Raw genomic sequence first — 17,263 nt, forward strand, 5'->3', positions numbered from 1 at the left:
ACAATACCAGGAGGATATACAACTCCGACAGCACTGCTTGGATATAACTAAAACTGCTGCATTATTTTGAAAAATTATACTTTTTATACGTGCTCATTAGTTTGAGAGAACATTTGAGAGATATACTTTTAAACTTTTAGATCTTTTACATATATATATTTTACCCAGGTGCCACGGATTAGATTCATTCGGGATCTCCATTTCATTATAAAGGTATGAAATCCCATTTGATTTGTGTCATTTGCACACCCCACACAAATTAATTAGCCTACTGGTGTTGGAGCATCTATAACGTTATCGTAAAAAAAGCACCGTAGATTGACAGTAATCCTTTAGTACTTTCTAATGATATTGCTATCTTTATTAATATTTTAGATAGTATCTAAGATAGATAGCTAGGGCGGGCGTGGTTTCAGCAACAAGTCGCATGGGCTCCAACTTCGTCCCGCTTCTTTGCCCATTTTCAGTTATCCGGGAGTGACGTGCGGTGACGCGCAGCTAAGATGGCAGCGGCCTCATTTTCGCGTCAAAACTGCTGTTCAGAACTCTATGGGTGACGTCACGAACACTACGTCCATATTTTTTTACAGTCTATGGTTCGACATCGGCTGCGGCTGGATGCAACCGATCAGCGAAAGTAGCCGTGTGCAGGCGGGTAGGAGCTGAAAATGGAAACATGATGTCGGACACTTTCTGCTTCCCGTAGTGAAGCTCTGTGTTTGCATACTTTATTACAGCTGAAGTGAAATAAATGCAATATTTGACTAATACACTGATGTTTCAGAGACATTTTCATTCAATACTTTATGTACTGCTTACAGCGTCTGTTTTTACAAGAATAAAGTTCAACATAATCATATATTATTTAAATGTCAATGTAGTGGGGTCTACGTTTTTTATCAGTTTTATTTTAATAAACATGACACAATATAACATCACGACTACATGAAAAGAGCTTTAACTGTTATAAAAACAGATTTGTGAGCATTACTGGAACTGAAGGCGTGACAATAAACAGGAAACACACGTGATCGTTGTCATGCGGTGAATCCGGCCAATCGTGAAACAGCTGTGTCGTCATCAGCGCTCGTGCAGCTCCTCTTGAGAAACTGCGCTGGCTGCCTCATGGCCCTTTCACACAGGACGCGGTATGCGCTGCGCTATAAAACCCATTTGTTTCAATGGCTTGCGCCGCGCGAGGACTGCGTCGACCAAAGCGCAGACGCAGCGGAGCGCAGCTTGCGCGCACGCCGCGGTCAAAGTTCAAAATAGTTCAACTTTTGCCGCTGCGCTCTGTGACGATTACCCGCGCGGCCAATAGAAACGGGGCATCCACACAATCGGAAAGCAAAATGGATGAACAGCTATTTACTGTGTTGGAATTTTGCAGAGCTATACAATACAAGTTTGTTGGTCATAGAGACTTCGGGAGAAAAGCTGTGTCATGGAGACATGACAGACACTGTCAAGAGCTGCTTTTTCTTCTTCTTACAAGCAGGGCTATTGCTATCGCTCACTTCTTAGCACGGACATATACGTTGCTGCTGACGGAATGCATGGAATAACAATATCAGATGACTACGTAAAGAACTCCCGATACAAGTTTGGAAAATTCCGCCTACTGTGCTCTGGCCAGCGCAGTGCAAATCGCCTTGTGTCTGCGCTGAACCCAGCGGCGTGCGCAGCGCATACCGCGTCCTGTGTGAAAGGGCCTTCAGGCGGCTGATCTCGCATTGCTCTCGCGGTACTTTAAAGCCATACGTCACAGTCACATGATGTCAGCGCTGTCTCAAGTCGGACAACATCGCCGATCTGTCTTTGCGGTGCTGCATCAAGTCGAACAAGCCTATCCATGGGTTTCAAAGACGTCACTTCCGCTATGCCCGCCGCCATATTTGTGTCCGAGATGGCAACTAATACAGCAGCGCTTCATTGTATTGATGGTCATCTTTAGCTTCAGCACGAAGTGCTCAAACAGCAACACAAAACATTATCTACTATTGTGGCTGTCATATTAATAACATTTTAATTGTCTACACTATTGTATTAAAATATTGTGAATTCTAGTTGCTGTGTTTCGGCGTGTTGTTACAGGAGGAACGCATCCACAACACGAGCTATTCTGACTACATTAATGTTACTAGTTCAAGTTCATGCGCGCATGATTTTGTGCAAATGTAAGTTGTAATTTTATTTTTATCTTGTATAAATATATATGAATTACCATATATAGGATGTGTTCCGTTGAGTTAATTTAACCTAAGTGCTTCAGTTTACGGGTGTTCAATCAGTGCAGTTAGCTCAATCAGTATGTTAATATCAAAATGATATGATTTGAGGAAAAAATCTGTTATTGTTCGTGAATCGTGATCATTATTATTAACCAAACCATGTGTTTATGAAAATAATACGAGAACAATATAAGTGCTAGTTATTAAAAATAATGCATTCATTTTTTAAAAAACATGAAAGTTTTAATATTACAGTAGTAAACATTGCTGTTTTGAGCTGCGCACGCTGAAGCTGAAGAGAATCAAAACCCATAAACTGAAGGATAATTAACTCAATTGAACACATCCTATATTAGATAATTCAGATATTTATACAAAATAAAAATATTACAACTAGTATTTGCACAAAATCACACACAGATGAACTTGAAGTAACGTAGTCAATAACTCCGAAACACAGCAAATAAGCCCAAAGAATTCACAACATTATATTACAAGTGTATACGATTAAAATATCATGTATAAGAAGACAGTCATATTAATGTTTTGCCTTACTTTTTGAGCCCTATAGATGATCATCAGCTCTGCGGGTTATTTACCTCAACGAAACACATCCTTTATGAGATTAATCAGATATTTATACTTAATAAATTTAAAAATTACGCTAATGCACAAGTGAAGTTTGAACAAGTTGTGTAATTAACTCCAGTAGACGCGCTCTTCCCACAACAACACGTTGAAACAACAACATAGAGGATTCACAACGCTTTATTACAATAGTGTTCTCGTTAATGTTATGTAAATGACAGTCCCAGCAGTTATTAATGTTGTGCATTGCTGTTTGGCTGCCAGTGGTGTGGTCCCTTTTGATTGAAGCCAACAATTCTGCCGATCTAACTCCTTCGGGATCGAATAAAATTGTAGTTCAGGGTTTCTCTGACGACTGTTAAAATGGCTAATAACACAACATATACCAGATATATTGTAAACTTGTTGTGAACCTTCTGAGAGCCGTCTTCTGCACTTGTAGCTGCTGTCACCATGACTTAAACAGGGCGCGCAGCTGTGACCGGACACAAATATGGCGGCAATAACATACAGTGACGTCACTTGAAACCCATGGATATAGTGTTAGGGGAGGGGCTATGCTCGGGGGTCCAAGTGCGTCATCAGACCCCCGTTTTTACTAATTTTTAAAATAAACTAATTTTTTTTTCTACAAATATTACAAATATTTTTGATAACACTTTATTTTGAGCATTCTGTTGACTATAAGTAACTTTGCAACATGTCAACTGACTAATACATTAGTTCAAAGTGAAACCATATTTTGTATTGATTAAATAACAAATGAAAAGGATAAACTCCTGTACTGTTTTTTTTTTTTTTTTTTTTTTTTTTTTTTTTAGTATTGACCTTTAGAAGCTGAATAAAATATTTACATTTCCCAGAAGACAGAACATTAACTCTGATCAGTGTTTTAAAAATGTTTCTATGGCTCTTAATGTTGCCTTCTTGAGCACTTTTTGTTATAGGTCTGTTTGGGGGGTTGGGGGGTTGGGGGTTGGGGGGGGGGGGGGGGGAGTAACAACATGATCTCAGGCGAAAACGTGGTGGAGATTTTGTATGAATTTGTATGATGTGAATCGTACAAAAACACTATTATAAGAAAAATAAATAAGCATGAAGGTCCGCCCCTAAACTCACACCTAAACATACCTGTCACAAGGGCATAATATTTTGTATATATAAAAAAATGTACAAAAGAGATTGTGCGAATTAGTCACCAATTCAACAAAATGCATGAATTGCCATGAGATTGTGTTAGGAGTAACAAGGACAATTAACTGGCTGATTGATTAATTAATGCATTTAATAATTTGGAAAATGCTTTCAAAAACCAATGAGGAAGATAAGCATAAAGCAGTCATATAAGGAGTCAGCAATGTTTAAAGTACTGCAAAACAAAGTTAGAATGTAGGCCAGAAAGGCATAAAAGTGCAGGACTCAAGAACAAGTATACAAAGTTCAAGTCATTTTGTAAAAACTGTCAAAGCATGGGAAACTAAAGATCAGAGATCTAATGCAATAACATACAAACACATGAGCGGAAACAAGAATCTCTCCAAGCTTTTAAACAGCTGCCTGAGTGGCCATCTTGCACAAATATGTAAAACACACGGCAGAAATGCAGTGCTACATTTGTTGCATGTGAGAAACCCAAAGGACAGAGATCTGAAGCCGCATTTTCTTTTTTCTTCCTTCCCCTTTTCACAGCTGTGTCTCATATGTTCGCGCGGCCTCTCGCAGTGTCAACTTTGCTATTCCTCGGTCCCACCTGGCTGCTAGTGTTTTAACAGCCTGCCGTGATGCTGGATGCTCACACCCAGGGTGTCCCGAAAATCTAGACAGGACATAACGGCTGGAGGAACGCACTTTGCCCTACTCGACCCTCCCCAAATCTTCACTGCTTCATTTGAGGGTCAGTTTAGCCTGAAAGAGTTTTACTGTATCCTTCACAGGGCCGCCCCACTGTTTCCCATCCCGCTGCCTTCAAAAGGCCGCCCCCCGCTTTGAACCAGACAACATGCGAAATAAATATTACTCTGACCCATGTCTCCAACTCTTGGTGCCAGAGTCAAACAGAGCGAATGAAAAGGAAAAAAAGGAGAGACGCTTTAGCAGGCCTTTGAGGTGGTGTGGAAGAGTGTCAGTACATGTCAGTTATTCCAGGCTGAAATTAGAATCTTTTGGAATCTTTTGATTTCAATTGGAATCTTTTGATTTCAACGTCATCCTCCAAACTGCAGGAGCTAAGATGATTATGACTTAGGCAGACAGATTCATGTGACAGTAACGTATAGAGTTTTGAAATAAATTGCTTTTTTGATAGAAATTAATACTTCAGCAAGAACAGATTAAATTCATTAAACCTGACAGTAAAGACATTTATAATGTTACAAAAGATTACTATTTCAAATAAATTGTTCTTTTGAACATTGTATTCTTTAAAAGGGACCTATTATGCTCCTTTTCACAAGATGTAATATAAGTCTCAGGTGTCCCCAGAATGTGTCTGTGAAGTTTCAGCTCAAAATACCCCAGATAATTTATTATACCATGTTGTAAATGCCCATTTTTGAGTGGAAGCAAAAACATGCTGTTTTTGCGCATGTGTCTTTAAATGCAAATTAGCTGTTGCTCCCCACCCCCTATCCAGAAGAGGGCGGAGCCTGTACAGCTCGTGCCTCAGATACTCCACCAAAAACTAAAAAAATCTGTTTGGTTTTGATTATCATCTCGGCCACACTCACGTGACATTGCAGTTCTTTGTCATGAAAGTTTATTATCTGCATGCGTTTTAAAGCCATAACAGTTTAAACTTCTGGGGTCGTATTCACAAAACATCTTAAGGCTAAAAGTAGCTCCTAAATCGCCAATTTAGGAGAAACTCTTAAAAATAATGGGTGTGTCAGTTCTAATTTTAGGAGTCCTAAATTTTTGCTTTAGGAGAATTTCACAAAGCATTTTAGTGCTAAAACTAGCTCCTAAATCTGTGAAACATTAGGAGTAGTCAAGAGGACTCCTAAGTCAATAAGACCAAATCACAAACAGTCCTAATCTACCCAAAGACACTGTACACCATTGAGGCATTGCACCTAGGTGCTGAACTTTTTCTTCATAAATGCAATACATTTTTATTTACAGATCTGAATCTACAATGATGCACCAAAAATAAATTGTTAACAAATAAATAAATATTGTCTGATTACCTGTGGCAGTGGTTTTCATGAGTTCACACTCACAAATGATTGAATAGAGTAATATATATAATAAGCGTATTTGGTGTACTGTCCAAGGGGATAGAGGGCTCCGAGCTTGGAATTTAGCCCAAACCCAACGTTCTCCCCATATCCCCAGCTGAGAGTGAGGGAAAACTGTCAAAGTAACTATAGGCGAGTCAGCTCTCATCTGTGTATTTTTCCTCTTCTCGTGCTGATTAGAAAGACTGTTTGAATGTGTTCCTCCCAAACTTTGTTTATAAAACATAATTTGTCACTTGAATTCTGCATTCTCTTGAGATGCAGACATCCAAGAGGCAGACAATTAACTACAAACCCGATTCCAAAAAAGTTGGGACACTGTACAAATTGTGAATAAAAAAGGAATGCAATAATTTACAAATCTCAAAAACTTATATTTTATTCACAATAGAATATAGATAACATATCAAATGTTGAAAGTGAGACATTTTGAAATGTCATGCCAAATATTGGCTCATTTTGGATTTCATGAGAGCTACACATTCCAAAAAAGTTGGGACAGGTAGCAATAAGAGGCCGGAAAAGTTAAATGTACATATAAGGAACAGCTGGAGGACCAATTTGCAACTTATTAGGTCAACTGGCAACATGATTGGGTATAAAAAGAGCCTCTCAGAGTGGCAGTGTCTCTCAGAAGTCAAGATGGCCAGAGGATCATCAATTCCCCCAATGCTGCGGCGAAAAATAGTGGAGCAATATCAGAAAGGAGTTTCTCAGAGAAAAATTGCAAAGAGTGTGAAGTTATCATCATCTACAGTGCATAATATCATCCAAAGATTCAGAGAATCTGGAACAATCTCTGTGCATAAGGGTCAAGTTCTTTTTGGAAAACTGGGATGCCATGTCATCCGGTCTAAAGAGGACAAGGACAACCCAAGTTGTTATCAGCGCTCAGTTCAGAAGCCTGCATCTCTGATGGTATGGGGTTGCATGAGTGCATGTGGCATGGGCAGCTTACACATCTGGAAAGGCACCATCAATGCTGAAAGGTATATCCAAGTTCTAGAACAACATATGCTCCCATCCAGATGTCGTCTCTTTCAGGGAAGACCTTGCATTTTCCAACATGACAATGCCAGACCACATACTGCATCAATTACAACATCATGGCTGCGTAGAAGAAGGATCCGGGTACTGAAATGGCCAGCCTGCAGTCCAGATCTTTCACCCATAGAAAACATTTGGCGCATCATAAAGAGGAAGATGCGACAAAGAAGACCTAAGACAGTTGAGCAACTAGAAGCCTGTATTAGACAAGAATGGGACAACATTCCTATTCCTAAACTTGAGCAACTTGTCTTCTCAGTCCCCAGACATTTGCAGACTGTTATAAAAAGAAGAGGGGATACCACACAGTGGTAAACATGGTCTTGTCCCAACTTTTTTGAGATGTGTTGATGCCATAAAATTTCAACTTATCAATCAACTTATTTTTCCCTTAAAATGATACATTTTCTCAGTTTAAACATTTGATATGTCATCTATGTTGTATTCTGAATAAAATATTGAAATTTGAAACGTCCACATCATTGCATTCTGTTTTTATTCACAATTTGTACAGTGTCCGGTTTGTATATACTAGTTTAATTAGTGACACTTAGCCTACATTTTAAAACCTTTATTTGAATATGGCAACATCTGTATTTTAAAACCTTTATTTTAAGATGGAAACATGACATGATCATTCTACAATATTTCTATGATTAAATCGCTGACTCCTCCCCCATCAGCCAATCACTATGTGCATACTCCATGGCAACGAGGTCAACCCCGCCCTTACTCTTAGCATAAGACTTCAGTCTATTCCTTAGTAAAAGTTGGTCTCAGCAGCTTTGTGAATAGGTTTTAACAGAAAACTCTTAGCTAAGAACTTTTACTGCTATTTAGGAGAACTCTTAGTGGTAAGATAAAATGTTTTGTGAATACGGCCCCTGATATATGGTTTTCTGAGCGCACACATCCGAAGCACACACACAGAAAGCTGGATGTCAGAAGGCGTGTCCTGTGAGTATTAAACTAAGTTGTCTTTCACGTCTTATTGTGCTTAAACTGTCAAATACGCAAGGTTATGTCAAAAACGGGAGTCGGGGAGTCGGCCACATTCATTTACACGGTATACTGATACACGACTTATGAAACTAGGGAGCTAGAGAGCTGAGATGCAGGGATAGTTTGTAGGGGTCCTCCTCGTCTACTTACTTTCTCTTCGTCATCTTGGTATCATTTTGTGCTAAGTGAACAAAAGCGCCACTCTGATTGATCGGTCAGTTTTTAACGCGGTGCGTTAAAAAGGGTGGTTTTGTACACACACTGCCAACACATTTATGTTTAAACACCATGTTAAAGTGAGTTTTGCAGAATAGGTCCCCTTTAAAGAATCCCTCAAAAAATTTTTTTTTAAAAAAGTATTGTATTTGTAAAATGTTTTCAGCGGCAAAACCTAATAACAAGAAATATTTCTTAAGCAGCAAATCAGCATATTAAACTGATTTTTGAAGCATCATGTGACAGTGAATACTATACATTATATTTTAAAAAACGGAATAAGTTATTTTAAATTGTAATACTGTTTTAATGTATTTTTTATCAAATAATTGCATCCTTGTTGAGCATAAGAGATTTCAAAAACATTACAAAATCTTACTGACCTCAAACTTTTGAACGGTGGATTTGACTGCAAAGATAAAATGTAATTTCTTTTGCTGTGGCTCTGTGACAGTGTTTTAGGATGACTGTGGAACAAAACTGTCCTTCTTTCTTCACTTGATTACTCAAATTTACATCACTCAACAGTTTGAGCTTGTTTAGACTGAGAAGAACTGTGACCTTTTTTATCTTGCTTTGAAGACATGATGCAATGTGATTCCTCCATCGAGTAAACAATCAGGATAGGTTTTTTTTTTTTTTTTTTTTTTTTTTTTTTTCATGTGATCAGGGTATTGGGTAAGTTACCCTGTATTGTCTGGAAAATACTTTGTAACAACATGGCAAGTAATCACATTTGTATTCCACTGTGCCCAGCTATATTAAACAGAATGTCTAATGTATGAAAATTTTGTCATCATTTATTCACCTCCATGTATTTCCAGCTGTCTAAGCATCTGTTTTCAATACAAGGAAAGTGGATGGTAACAACTTATATTCCTGAAGTCATTCGAAAGCTTTTTATGAAGTACAGACTGAGCTATCATTCAATTATAATCATGCCTTCTGTCGTAGCTCTTGTATCTCATTTGTGGTCATGTTTTTCAAACTTGTCATGTCGTATTTGGTCAAGTAACATGCAAGAGCCAATACCTTTTTGCCTCTGACCTTGACAGACTAAACAATAGAAATAAGATTTCCATGTCAAAGAAGGCAGAGCCCCAGAGTCACACCTACTTATTACACACTCACCATGGACCAGTGGTAGTTGAAAGTTCACTTTGGCAAGCTGTTTTGAACTCCAAATTAACATTTTGGCCTGATTTTTTTCAAAATGACATCACAGCAGTTTGTTCTTCGATTTCTCTTGAAGCATATCGGGACCTTTATAGTTTAAAAAGTTTAAAATATTAGCATTTTTTATCACACACATACTTTTGCTACAAAAGACATTGATTCATCAACTTGACTCGTATGGATTACCGTTGTGATTGCTTTGTGTGGTTTTTGAATTGTTAACTTTGTGTTCATCTGAAAAAAGAAAGTCATATACATCAACATGAGGGTGAGTTAATGATGAGAGAATGTTCACTTTTGGGTGGAGTATCCCTTTAAAGGGTTAGATCACCCCAAAACGAAAATTCTGTCATTAATTACTCACCCTCATGTTGTTCCAAACCCGCAAGACCTTCATTCATCTTCAGAACACAAATGAAGATCTTTTCAGAATATTGTCAGATTTCCTTCCATAGACAGCCTTCGCAACTGAAACTTTGACACTTCAAAGAGTTCATAAAGAGATAGGAAAACTAATCTATATGAATAAAGTGGTTTAGTCCAAATTTTCTGAAGAGACTTGATCACTTTTTATGATAAACAGATTTAATTTAGGCTTTTACTCACATGTAGACACTGATTGGCGAACATAAGCAGAAGCTCAACCGAACCTGAATAACGCACAAGAATAAACCTCTTCCGAAAGCTCAAAGTGCTGCATAATTTGGACTAAACCTCTCAATTCATATGGATTAGTTTTTAGATCTCTTTACGAACTTTTTTAAGCGTCAATGTTTCAGTTGCGAAGGCAGTCCATGGAAGGAAATCTGACAACATTCTGTCATCAAAACATCTTCATTTGTGTTCCGAAGATCAACGAAAGTCTTACTGATTTGATGCAACATTAGGGTGAGTAAATGATGACAGAATTTTTATTTTGGGGTGAACTAACCCTTTAAGCATTGTTCAGAACATGAGTGACAGTGTCCTTTTTAACATAAGCATAAACAGTCATGCATTGTTTTCTGTATTCCTCATCTCCTTTGCGTAAATGCCTGGCTTTTGTGTACATTCCCTGCTAATAAAAGTCTGTTTTCAAGAGGGTGAGTGAGGCTGAGAGAGAGACTGTGCTTGAAAGAGAGAGTCATTGGGAGATATCAGGGTGCTGTTCTGCTTAACTTCCCCCGGTCAAAAGCTCCTCAGTGTGGCTATCCAGGCCGGCAAATCAGCCTGTGCCCGCTGTTTACTGTGCCGGTCACAAGGGCCACCGGAGCTGGAACAAAGGGGGGTCTGTTCCTATTGTCCTTCCCCAGAATGACAGCTCTCTGTTGGGCCGAGAGGGGGACCGGGGGGCCCTGGCTCCCACATACAGAGATGGAGGACAGTTTTAACTGAAACCATGTCCCTTCCTTTTAAGTCCCCAATCAGACGCTGCCTCAATGTAAACACCTGCAGCCATTCACTGATTCTATCTAATGGAACCGGAAAGCACTTTTGACATGGTTCAGGCTACTTCTAATAGGCTTTTAACACGGATCGAGGTATAAACGGATATTGAGCACAAGAAAACACAATGCAGATGGATTCACCACATTTATTTTCATTGCAAATCAAAGGACTGAAAGTATTCCTAAATAAGAAATGAACACAATAAGGGGCGTAAAGCAAAAAGCGTCTTCCTCTCCATCTATCTTCCCAAAACCTAAATCAAAGCAGCTGCTGTTTCACATCTGGGACTGCCCTGTTCCCCTGGTGCTGAATCCACTTTAATGAGTGTATACCTGACACCTGTGCTCAAGGCAAAGCTGATTATGAAAACAATAGGCCTATCTCTTCAACTGTACACTTGTACACATGGCTCTTAACTGTACAGGATGTCTGGAGGTTAATGTGGCAGGGTGACAGAATAAACAGCTCAGGTGAGCTTCAGAAGCGTCACATTAAAATGAGTGTTTAAGAGGTGCTGAGGCTTAAGGGGCAGGTGGGATTGGCCTCACACAACAGCTGTCCACCATCTGAGTCCATACATCCGGCTGTTTCAGTCATTATGAGCTTTTATATAAATCACGTAGGAGTTCTCTGTAGCACCTGAAACCACTGATTCTCTTTAACAGCAAAGAGATTAAATGGAAACTTTTGCTTAACCTTCTGCGTCTCATATTTTTCCCTTGAGAAAAAGACCCCAATGTCACGTGTCTCCTCTTAGGTTTTAGGGTGTGTTCACACTTGGCAGGTTTGGCTCGATGTAAACAAACTGTGGTGCAATTGCTCTGTTAGTGTGGTTCATTTGAATAAGTGTAAACGCTGCCACCTGAAAACCCTGGTGTGCACCAAGCACACTGTAAAACTGAACAGTGGAATTAATTAAATGAAATAAGTTAATTTCACTCTAATAATAATGAAAGTTCATTGTACTTAATAGAAATAAGTTGCATAAACTCAACATTTCATTGTAGTAAGCTGAACAGTTTGAGTTGAGTTGCAGCAGATTTTTAATTCTCAGTATGCTTTGTGTCAGATTGTGTTGAAATTTAGTGTTATTTTGTGTGTTTTTGTTATGTTGGGCCCCCCGTTATGTTAGTTTTGTAGGGTTACCATAGTGGTGAAGAGTAGAGCCTGTGGTTAGGTTGAGGATGGGCTGCAAAACTTTTAAGACCACAAATGCTGTATGCTGTTTGATTATATACATGTAAGTATATAATGACAGTCTCTTTGATAGCTATTAAACAATGTGTTATTTGCTATCTAACATTTAACCAAGATCTGAATGTGATGTTTATGTAAATTAACTGTATGTAATTACATTATGATGAGTAGGGCAAGGCTGAGAACTGTGGGAGCGAAGGGATGCCAGTGACCTGATTGTAAATGAGAGACACCTGTGCACCACACTGGCCTTGCTCTGTTTCCAGTGCAAAAATTTTAAGTTTTACTCATTTAAAAAAAATGAGTTAGTTTACTTGAATGTTTTGAGGTAATAAGTTTCCTCAAATGATTTGAGTATTCTGAACTTATTGAGTTTTACAGTGCAACTGGATTGAGACCCCTGAAAAGACAGGTTATGGTCCACTTTCAAACAAACTCCGGTGCAGTTCAAATGACATATGAAATGCAACACGAACCAAAGACGTGTAAAAGAAACAAAAACAGGACGTGATGCACAAGATGCAACCCTAAAAGGACAAAATGCTCAAGCACATCTTATCATAGTCGAGATATTGCACATCACATTTTGGTACAGGCATCAGAACCGCATCTCCTCGCAGCAGATCATTGTTTGTGTGTGTGAAGGAGGGATTCCTGCTTCTGTTTTGACTCCTTTACACATTTTATATCCTCTTCACGAGTTGTCGGCTCCATCATATACCATCATCTGTACACACATACAGCGAGTGCATTTAGCCCAATGCATTGTTTTGGATGTTCGTCAAGTACAGTGGCAAAATATACGTCATAAAAGCCGTATTTTTTTCTTTTGTATTTTACATATATTCAAGTGTAATGAATTATTGATAAAGAAAAAAATGTAGGTTCTGTGCATTGGTTGTTGATTTGATTTTGAGATTTGCATGAAAACATGACCTTGCAGGGATGGGTTTAAGCAGACTAAATGATTGCTGTACACACGCCACCAGAGAGAAGTCTGGCATTTTCACCGGAAGGTCCAGATTAAACATATAGGTCAAAAAAAGTGATTACAAATTATGCACGAATAAATTATTCACAATAAGATCTAATATGCATTTAGAAAATGGACATGTTAATTTCCATTTCATGCGGATTTTAAAGTCACAAAGAGGCAATATTTGAAGCTTTGCTACAACAAGCTTAAGAGTTGAAATCTTCAAGGAACCATTCAAATTCAAATCTCCACCAGTCCAGTGTCTTATGAAATAAGGTGTTCCCATCTCAGATCAAACTGTCAAAGGCATGTGTATACTTGCAGCTGTGTAATGAGCGTGAAAATTATTCAGTAACCAGGAATTTCAGTCTAAGTTTATCTTAAAAACGTTTTTGTAATATTTGAGCTGTATAAGTCTACAATAAAGTGATTAACAATAAAATTACTATTTCTGTAATGTTCATGCACAGTGTTTTGCTGATGCACTAAACAACACTCAAGCGAACACTTCACCTTTATCATCTAAACGTTCGAAACGTTTTACTAATGTTCTCTTACTTTTGAGATGTTCTGATTGTAATTTGTGCCCTAAGGTGAGATCTCCAGCACTACAGCTAATAAAAGCATTATACTTCACTCTCTTTGACATGTTGCAAAAAATATCTGTAGCTACACGGCGAGACGCGCGTCAGGGCAGCATGTTGTCGCCGCAGGTGCATTTCTGAAAATGGGTATCCATGAAGCGCGTAAGCAGCCACTACGCATCAACACCGACAAGCATCTGCGGAGATAACCCTGCCGTTATCAGTCGCCTGCGTTCTCATACCTCCCACTCTCCGTTTTGTTAGTGGAGTTTATGCGTCTCCGCTTCGCTCCTCCTCCTCCTCCAGTTTGCCATCTGTATTCGGAATCCGCATCGCGTCTGCAGGTTGAAGAAACGCAACAGGTTATAAGTGCGTTAATGAATCAGAGTGTTCTCTAGTGGGCGAAATGTGGGAACAAAATAACTGATTATACCAGCGATAACGTTTCATTCATCACCTATTTGGATTGGCTCATTTATTTGCGTGAAACTCTGCGCGAAAGTTCATCATGGTTTCATTGCTGGATTTAAGCGCTCTTGTTCTGTTGCTCGTGTGGGGATACTGCGTCCTGGCAGACACGGTCTTTACAAACTTTACTCTGGACAACGAGGTCCACTCTAGTTTCATCCACCGGCGCTTGAAGAGCCAGGAGCGCCGGGAGATGCAGCGGGAGATCCTGTCAATCCTCGGGTTACCGCACCGGCCGCGGCCGCACCTCCACGGCAAGCACAACGCCGCGCCGATGTTCATGCTGGATCTGTACAATGCCATGTCTACTGAGGGAGACGAGGAGGGCTTCTCGTACCCGTACAAGCCCGTTTTCACCACTCAGGGACCGCCAATCGCGACTCTTCAGGACAACAACTTTCTGAACGACGCGGACATGGTCATGAGTTTTGTTAATCTAGGTAAGATCGTCACGCGCGCACTGACAGTTCTGGCATGTCAAATGACACATTTCAACCCTCTTTAGATGGTCTTAGGAAACTGCACCCACCTTATATTGAAACCATTAAAAATCCATGTTTACAGTGCAAATGGTAAATTATTTGGTTACAATGCAAAATGAAATAATTGAATATTGATGGAGTTTCATCATTTGAGTAAAAACAAACACTAAAGAACTTTTGAACACAAATTTGACAAAAAGTGTCCATTTAATGAACTTTAGGCTCTCTGGAATACTTAATTCTGATTGGTGAGCTGATCAGTCAAATATTTTGTATAGTTCTAGATCAGGCCATGCTTCTGATTGGCATTGCAGCTGTGTTATATTCCACATTATAGTGGACAGCTATGAGGCAAAACACCTGTTTACCAATCACAGCATTCTGTTATGTCAGGGACTATATCTAGCAGATGGAGGCCTCTTCATGAATCTGCATACCAAAACAGCCTGTCCACAATATTTATATATACATGTAGTAATAGTTTGATAAAATCAATAAAGCACATATGACCATGCTAAGGTTACTTACTATGATGGAAATAATAATGAAAGTGTTTTAGGAGTAAATCACATCCAGGGGCCTTCGGTCCAATTGCACCCTATTACTGAGAACTGTATGTAAGGTAAATCTTAGAAAAAAAAACACATATTTTGGAGTCAAACTTGATAGTTTTACAAGAAACAATATAAAGCTGCATAACTCTGAAAATGTTTGTTTAGATGTTCTTGACAAAGTCGGGTTCCAATAGCACAACTGATGCGGTACTTATTTTGGAAGACAAAAAACGACTATGAAATTGCAGAGCTTAAATGTGAAACACCATGATGGGGAATACAATTATATTCTATCTGATAGCCTGTTGAAATAATAGCACTTTTTGAGTCAAAACTAATATAAAAACATTTACTCAGATTTATCCTCTGTCTCTTCATGTTTTTGGCATTGACAGGAAAGACCTGCCACAGAAATCAGATAATAACAGGGCTGAGTGAATAATAACAGGCCAAAGAATGGGGATTTTCCCCCCCGAGAGTCTTAGATATTTTATTTGTTCCTGGGCCAAATAGCATGCATAGTTCTCTCCTTCATTGTTTGTTTGATTTTATTAGGCCACTTATCTGCAGAAAGTCTTAACCTTGGCGTGATTTCCAAGCCCCTAATACTGGTGAACTCAAACCTATATTTGCATTGTGTGTTTTGGGCAGTGATAATAAAGCGCTGTCACATTCCCAAGCGTCTGCTGTCTCAGTGCCAGCTGTGTCCTCTACTAATATTCAGGTGTTCAGGGTTGGCTGTCTGGGAGCTCAACAGTCTCTTTATCTTCAGTTTTTTTTGTTTTGTTTTTTTCTCTCTGCAGTAATGATATCAGCTGACAGAGGCACAAGTGTTTTGCTAAGTGCAAAGTACGTCTCATGACTCGTTTGCTCAACTGCAGTGAGGAAGCCTATGGGGCCGCTCACACATATTCTAGCATTCAAAAGTGACAATGAGAAAAAAAATGACCATGGTAACCATAGTTTCTTCCAATAACATTTATTGTTGCTACTGTAAAACTATGACATGTAATATATACAGTGTTCAGAATATTTCTGTTACTTTGATTGTCTTTTTTTTCTTTTTTACCATGGTAGCTACGGTCCCAATGTTTTAGTATAAAAACAGTAACTGTAATAATAACTCTCGTATTTTGGCAACACATCTCGTGTGAACGCTCCCATGGTCACCATTCAAGTAGCTTTTAGTCATCCACCTTTACACCTCCACCTAAAGTGTAATCTTTGACACCGCCTAACTGAACGTTTCATAAGAACCTGGCTTGTCTTATCAGCGAGCCTGTTATAGTTTCCTCATTAAAGCGTCATCATCTGTACGCAAGCACAACACTGCCATGCAAAGTGTGATTTATTGTCTGATAAGAGCAATTATGTTGTTAAGGGTGTGATTTGTATCTCTGTTTATTGGCAAAATGGGTTGGATGTAATAGTTTAGTGATGATCTGAATTCTTCTTGAATTCACTATGAAATCAAATGGACAATTCTTCTTTTTTTTTTTTTTTTATGGAATACGGCAGTATTTATTTCAAATGATTTATCCGTGCATATCATTTTTAAAAAAATTTTTATTCATGTGGCCTCGTAATATTTTATCGAAATAACTTCCCCTTCCTCTTGCAGTGACATCTCTACTCTGATGGTGTGGTTACTGGCCTGAGGGCGGGGTAACCTGTCACTCACGTGAGATCCACCAATAGCAAACCACAACCATCCAATCAATTCCCCATGGACAAAATCAAGTCCCGCCCAACATTTTTTCTTGTTCGAGAAGAGTTTCACTCGGATATACGTCACAATAGGCATGAAAAGACTATTGCAACTTCTGTTTCATGCCAACTTTACACTATAAAGCCATGTTTCCTTCTTTGACTTACTTTATACGTGTAACACAAAATATGTTTTGTATATACAAATAAAATATTAAAAAAGAGAGATTTAAAAAAAAAAAATTGCAGGTTTGGAATGACATGAGGATATGTAAATGCTGATGCTGATCAAGAATTAAAAATACTTTCTTTGGTATAATTAAAAGAATGATTAATCTGAAAATGACTAACATGTGTGTCAATGTGAGTGA

General features: G+C 38.7%; 1 protein-coding gene across 1 annotated transcript in view; it reads left to right on the forward strand.

Annotated features, from left to right (window-relative positions):
- The first annotated feature begins 13,758 nt into the window (after positions 1 to 13,758).
- The window catches only part of bmp7b (bone morphogenetic protein 7b), a 61,253-nt gene continuing 57,748 nt past the window's right edge, over positions 13,759 to 17,263 (forward strand). The window contains exon 1 of the mRNA XM_048178298.1: positions 13,759 to 14,589. Coding sequence (XP_048034255.1) covers positions 14,190 to 14,589 — 400 coding nt within the window. The 5' untranslated portion in view covers positions 13,759 to 14,189. The remainder of the gene's footprint in view (positions 14,590 to 17,263) is intronic.

Source organism: Megalobrama amblycephala, linkage group LG24 (genome assembly GCF_018812025.1).
Source record: "Megalobrama amblycephala isolate DHTTF-2021 linkage group LG24, ASM1881202v1, whole genome shotgun sequence".
In the NCBI taxonomy this organism is placed as follows: Eukaryota; Metazoa; Chordata; class Actinopteri; order Cypriniformes; family Xenocyprididae; genus Megalobrama; species Megalobrama amblycephala.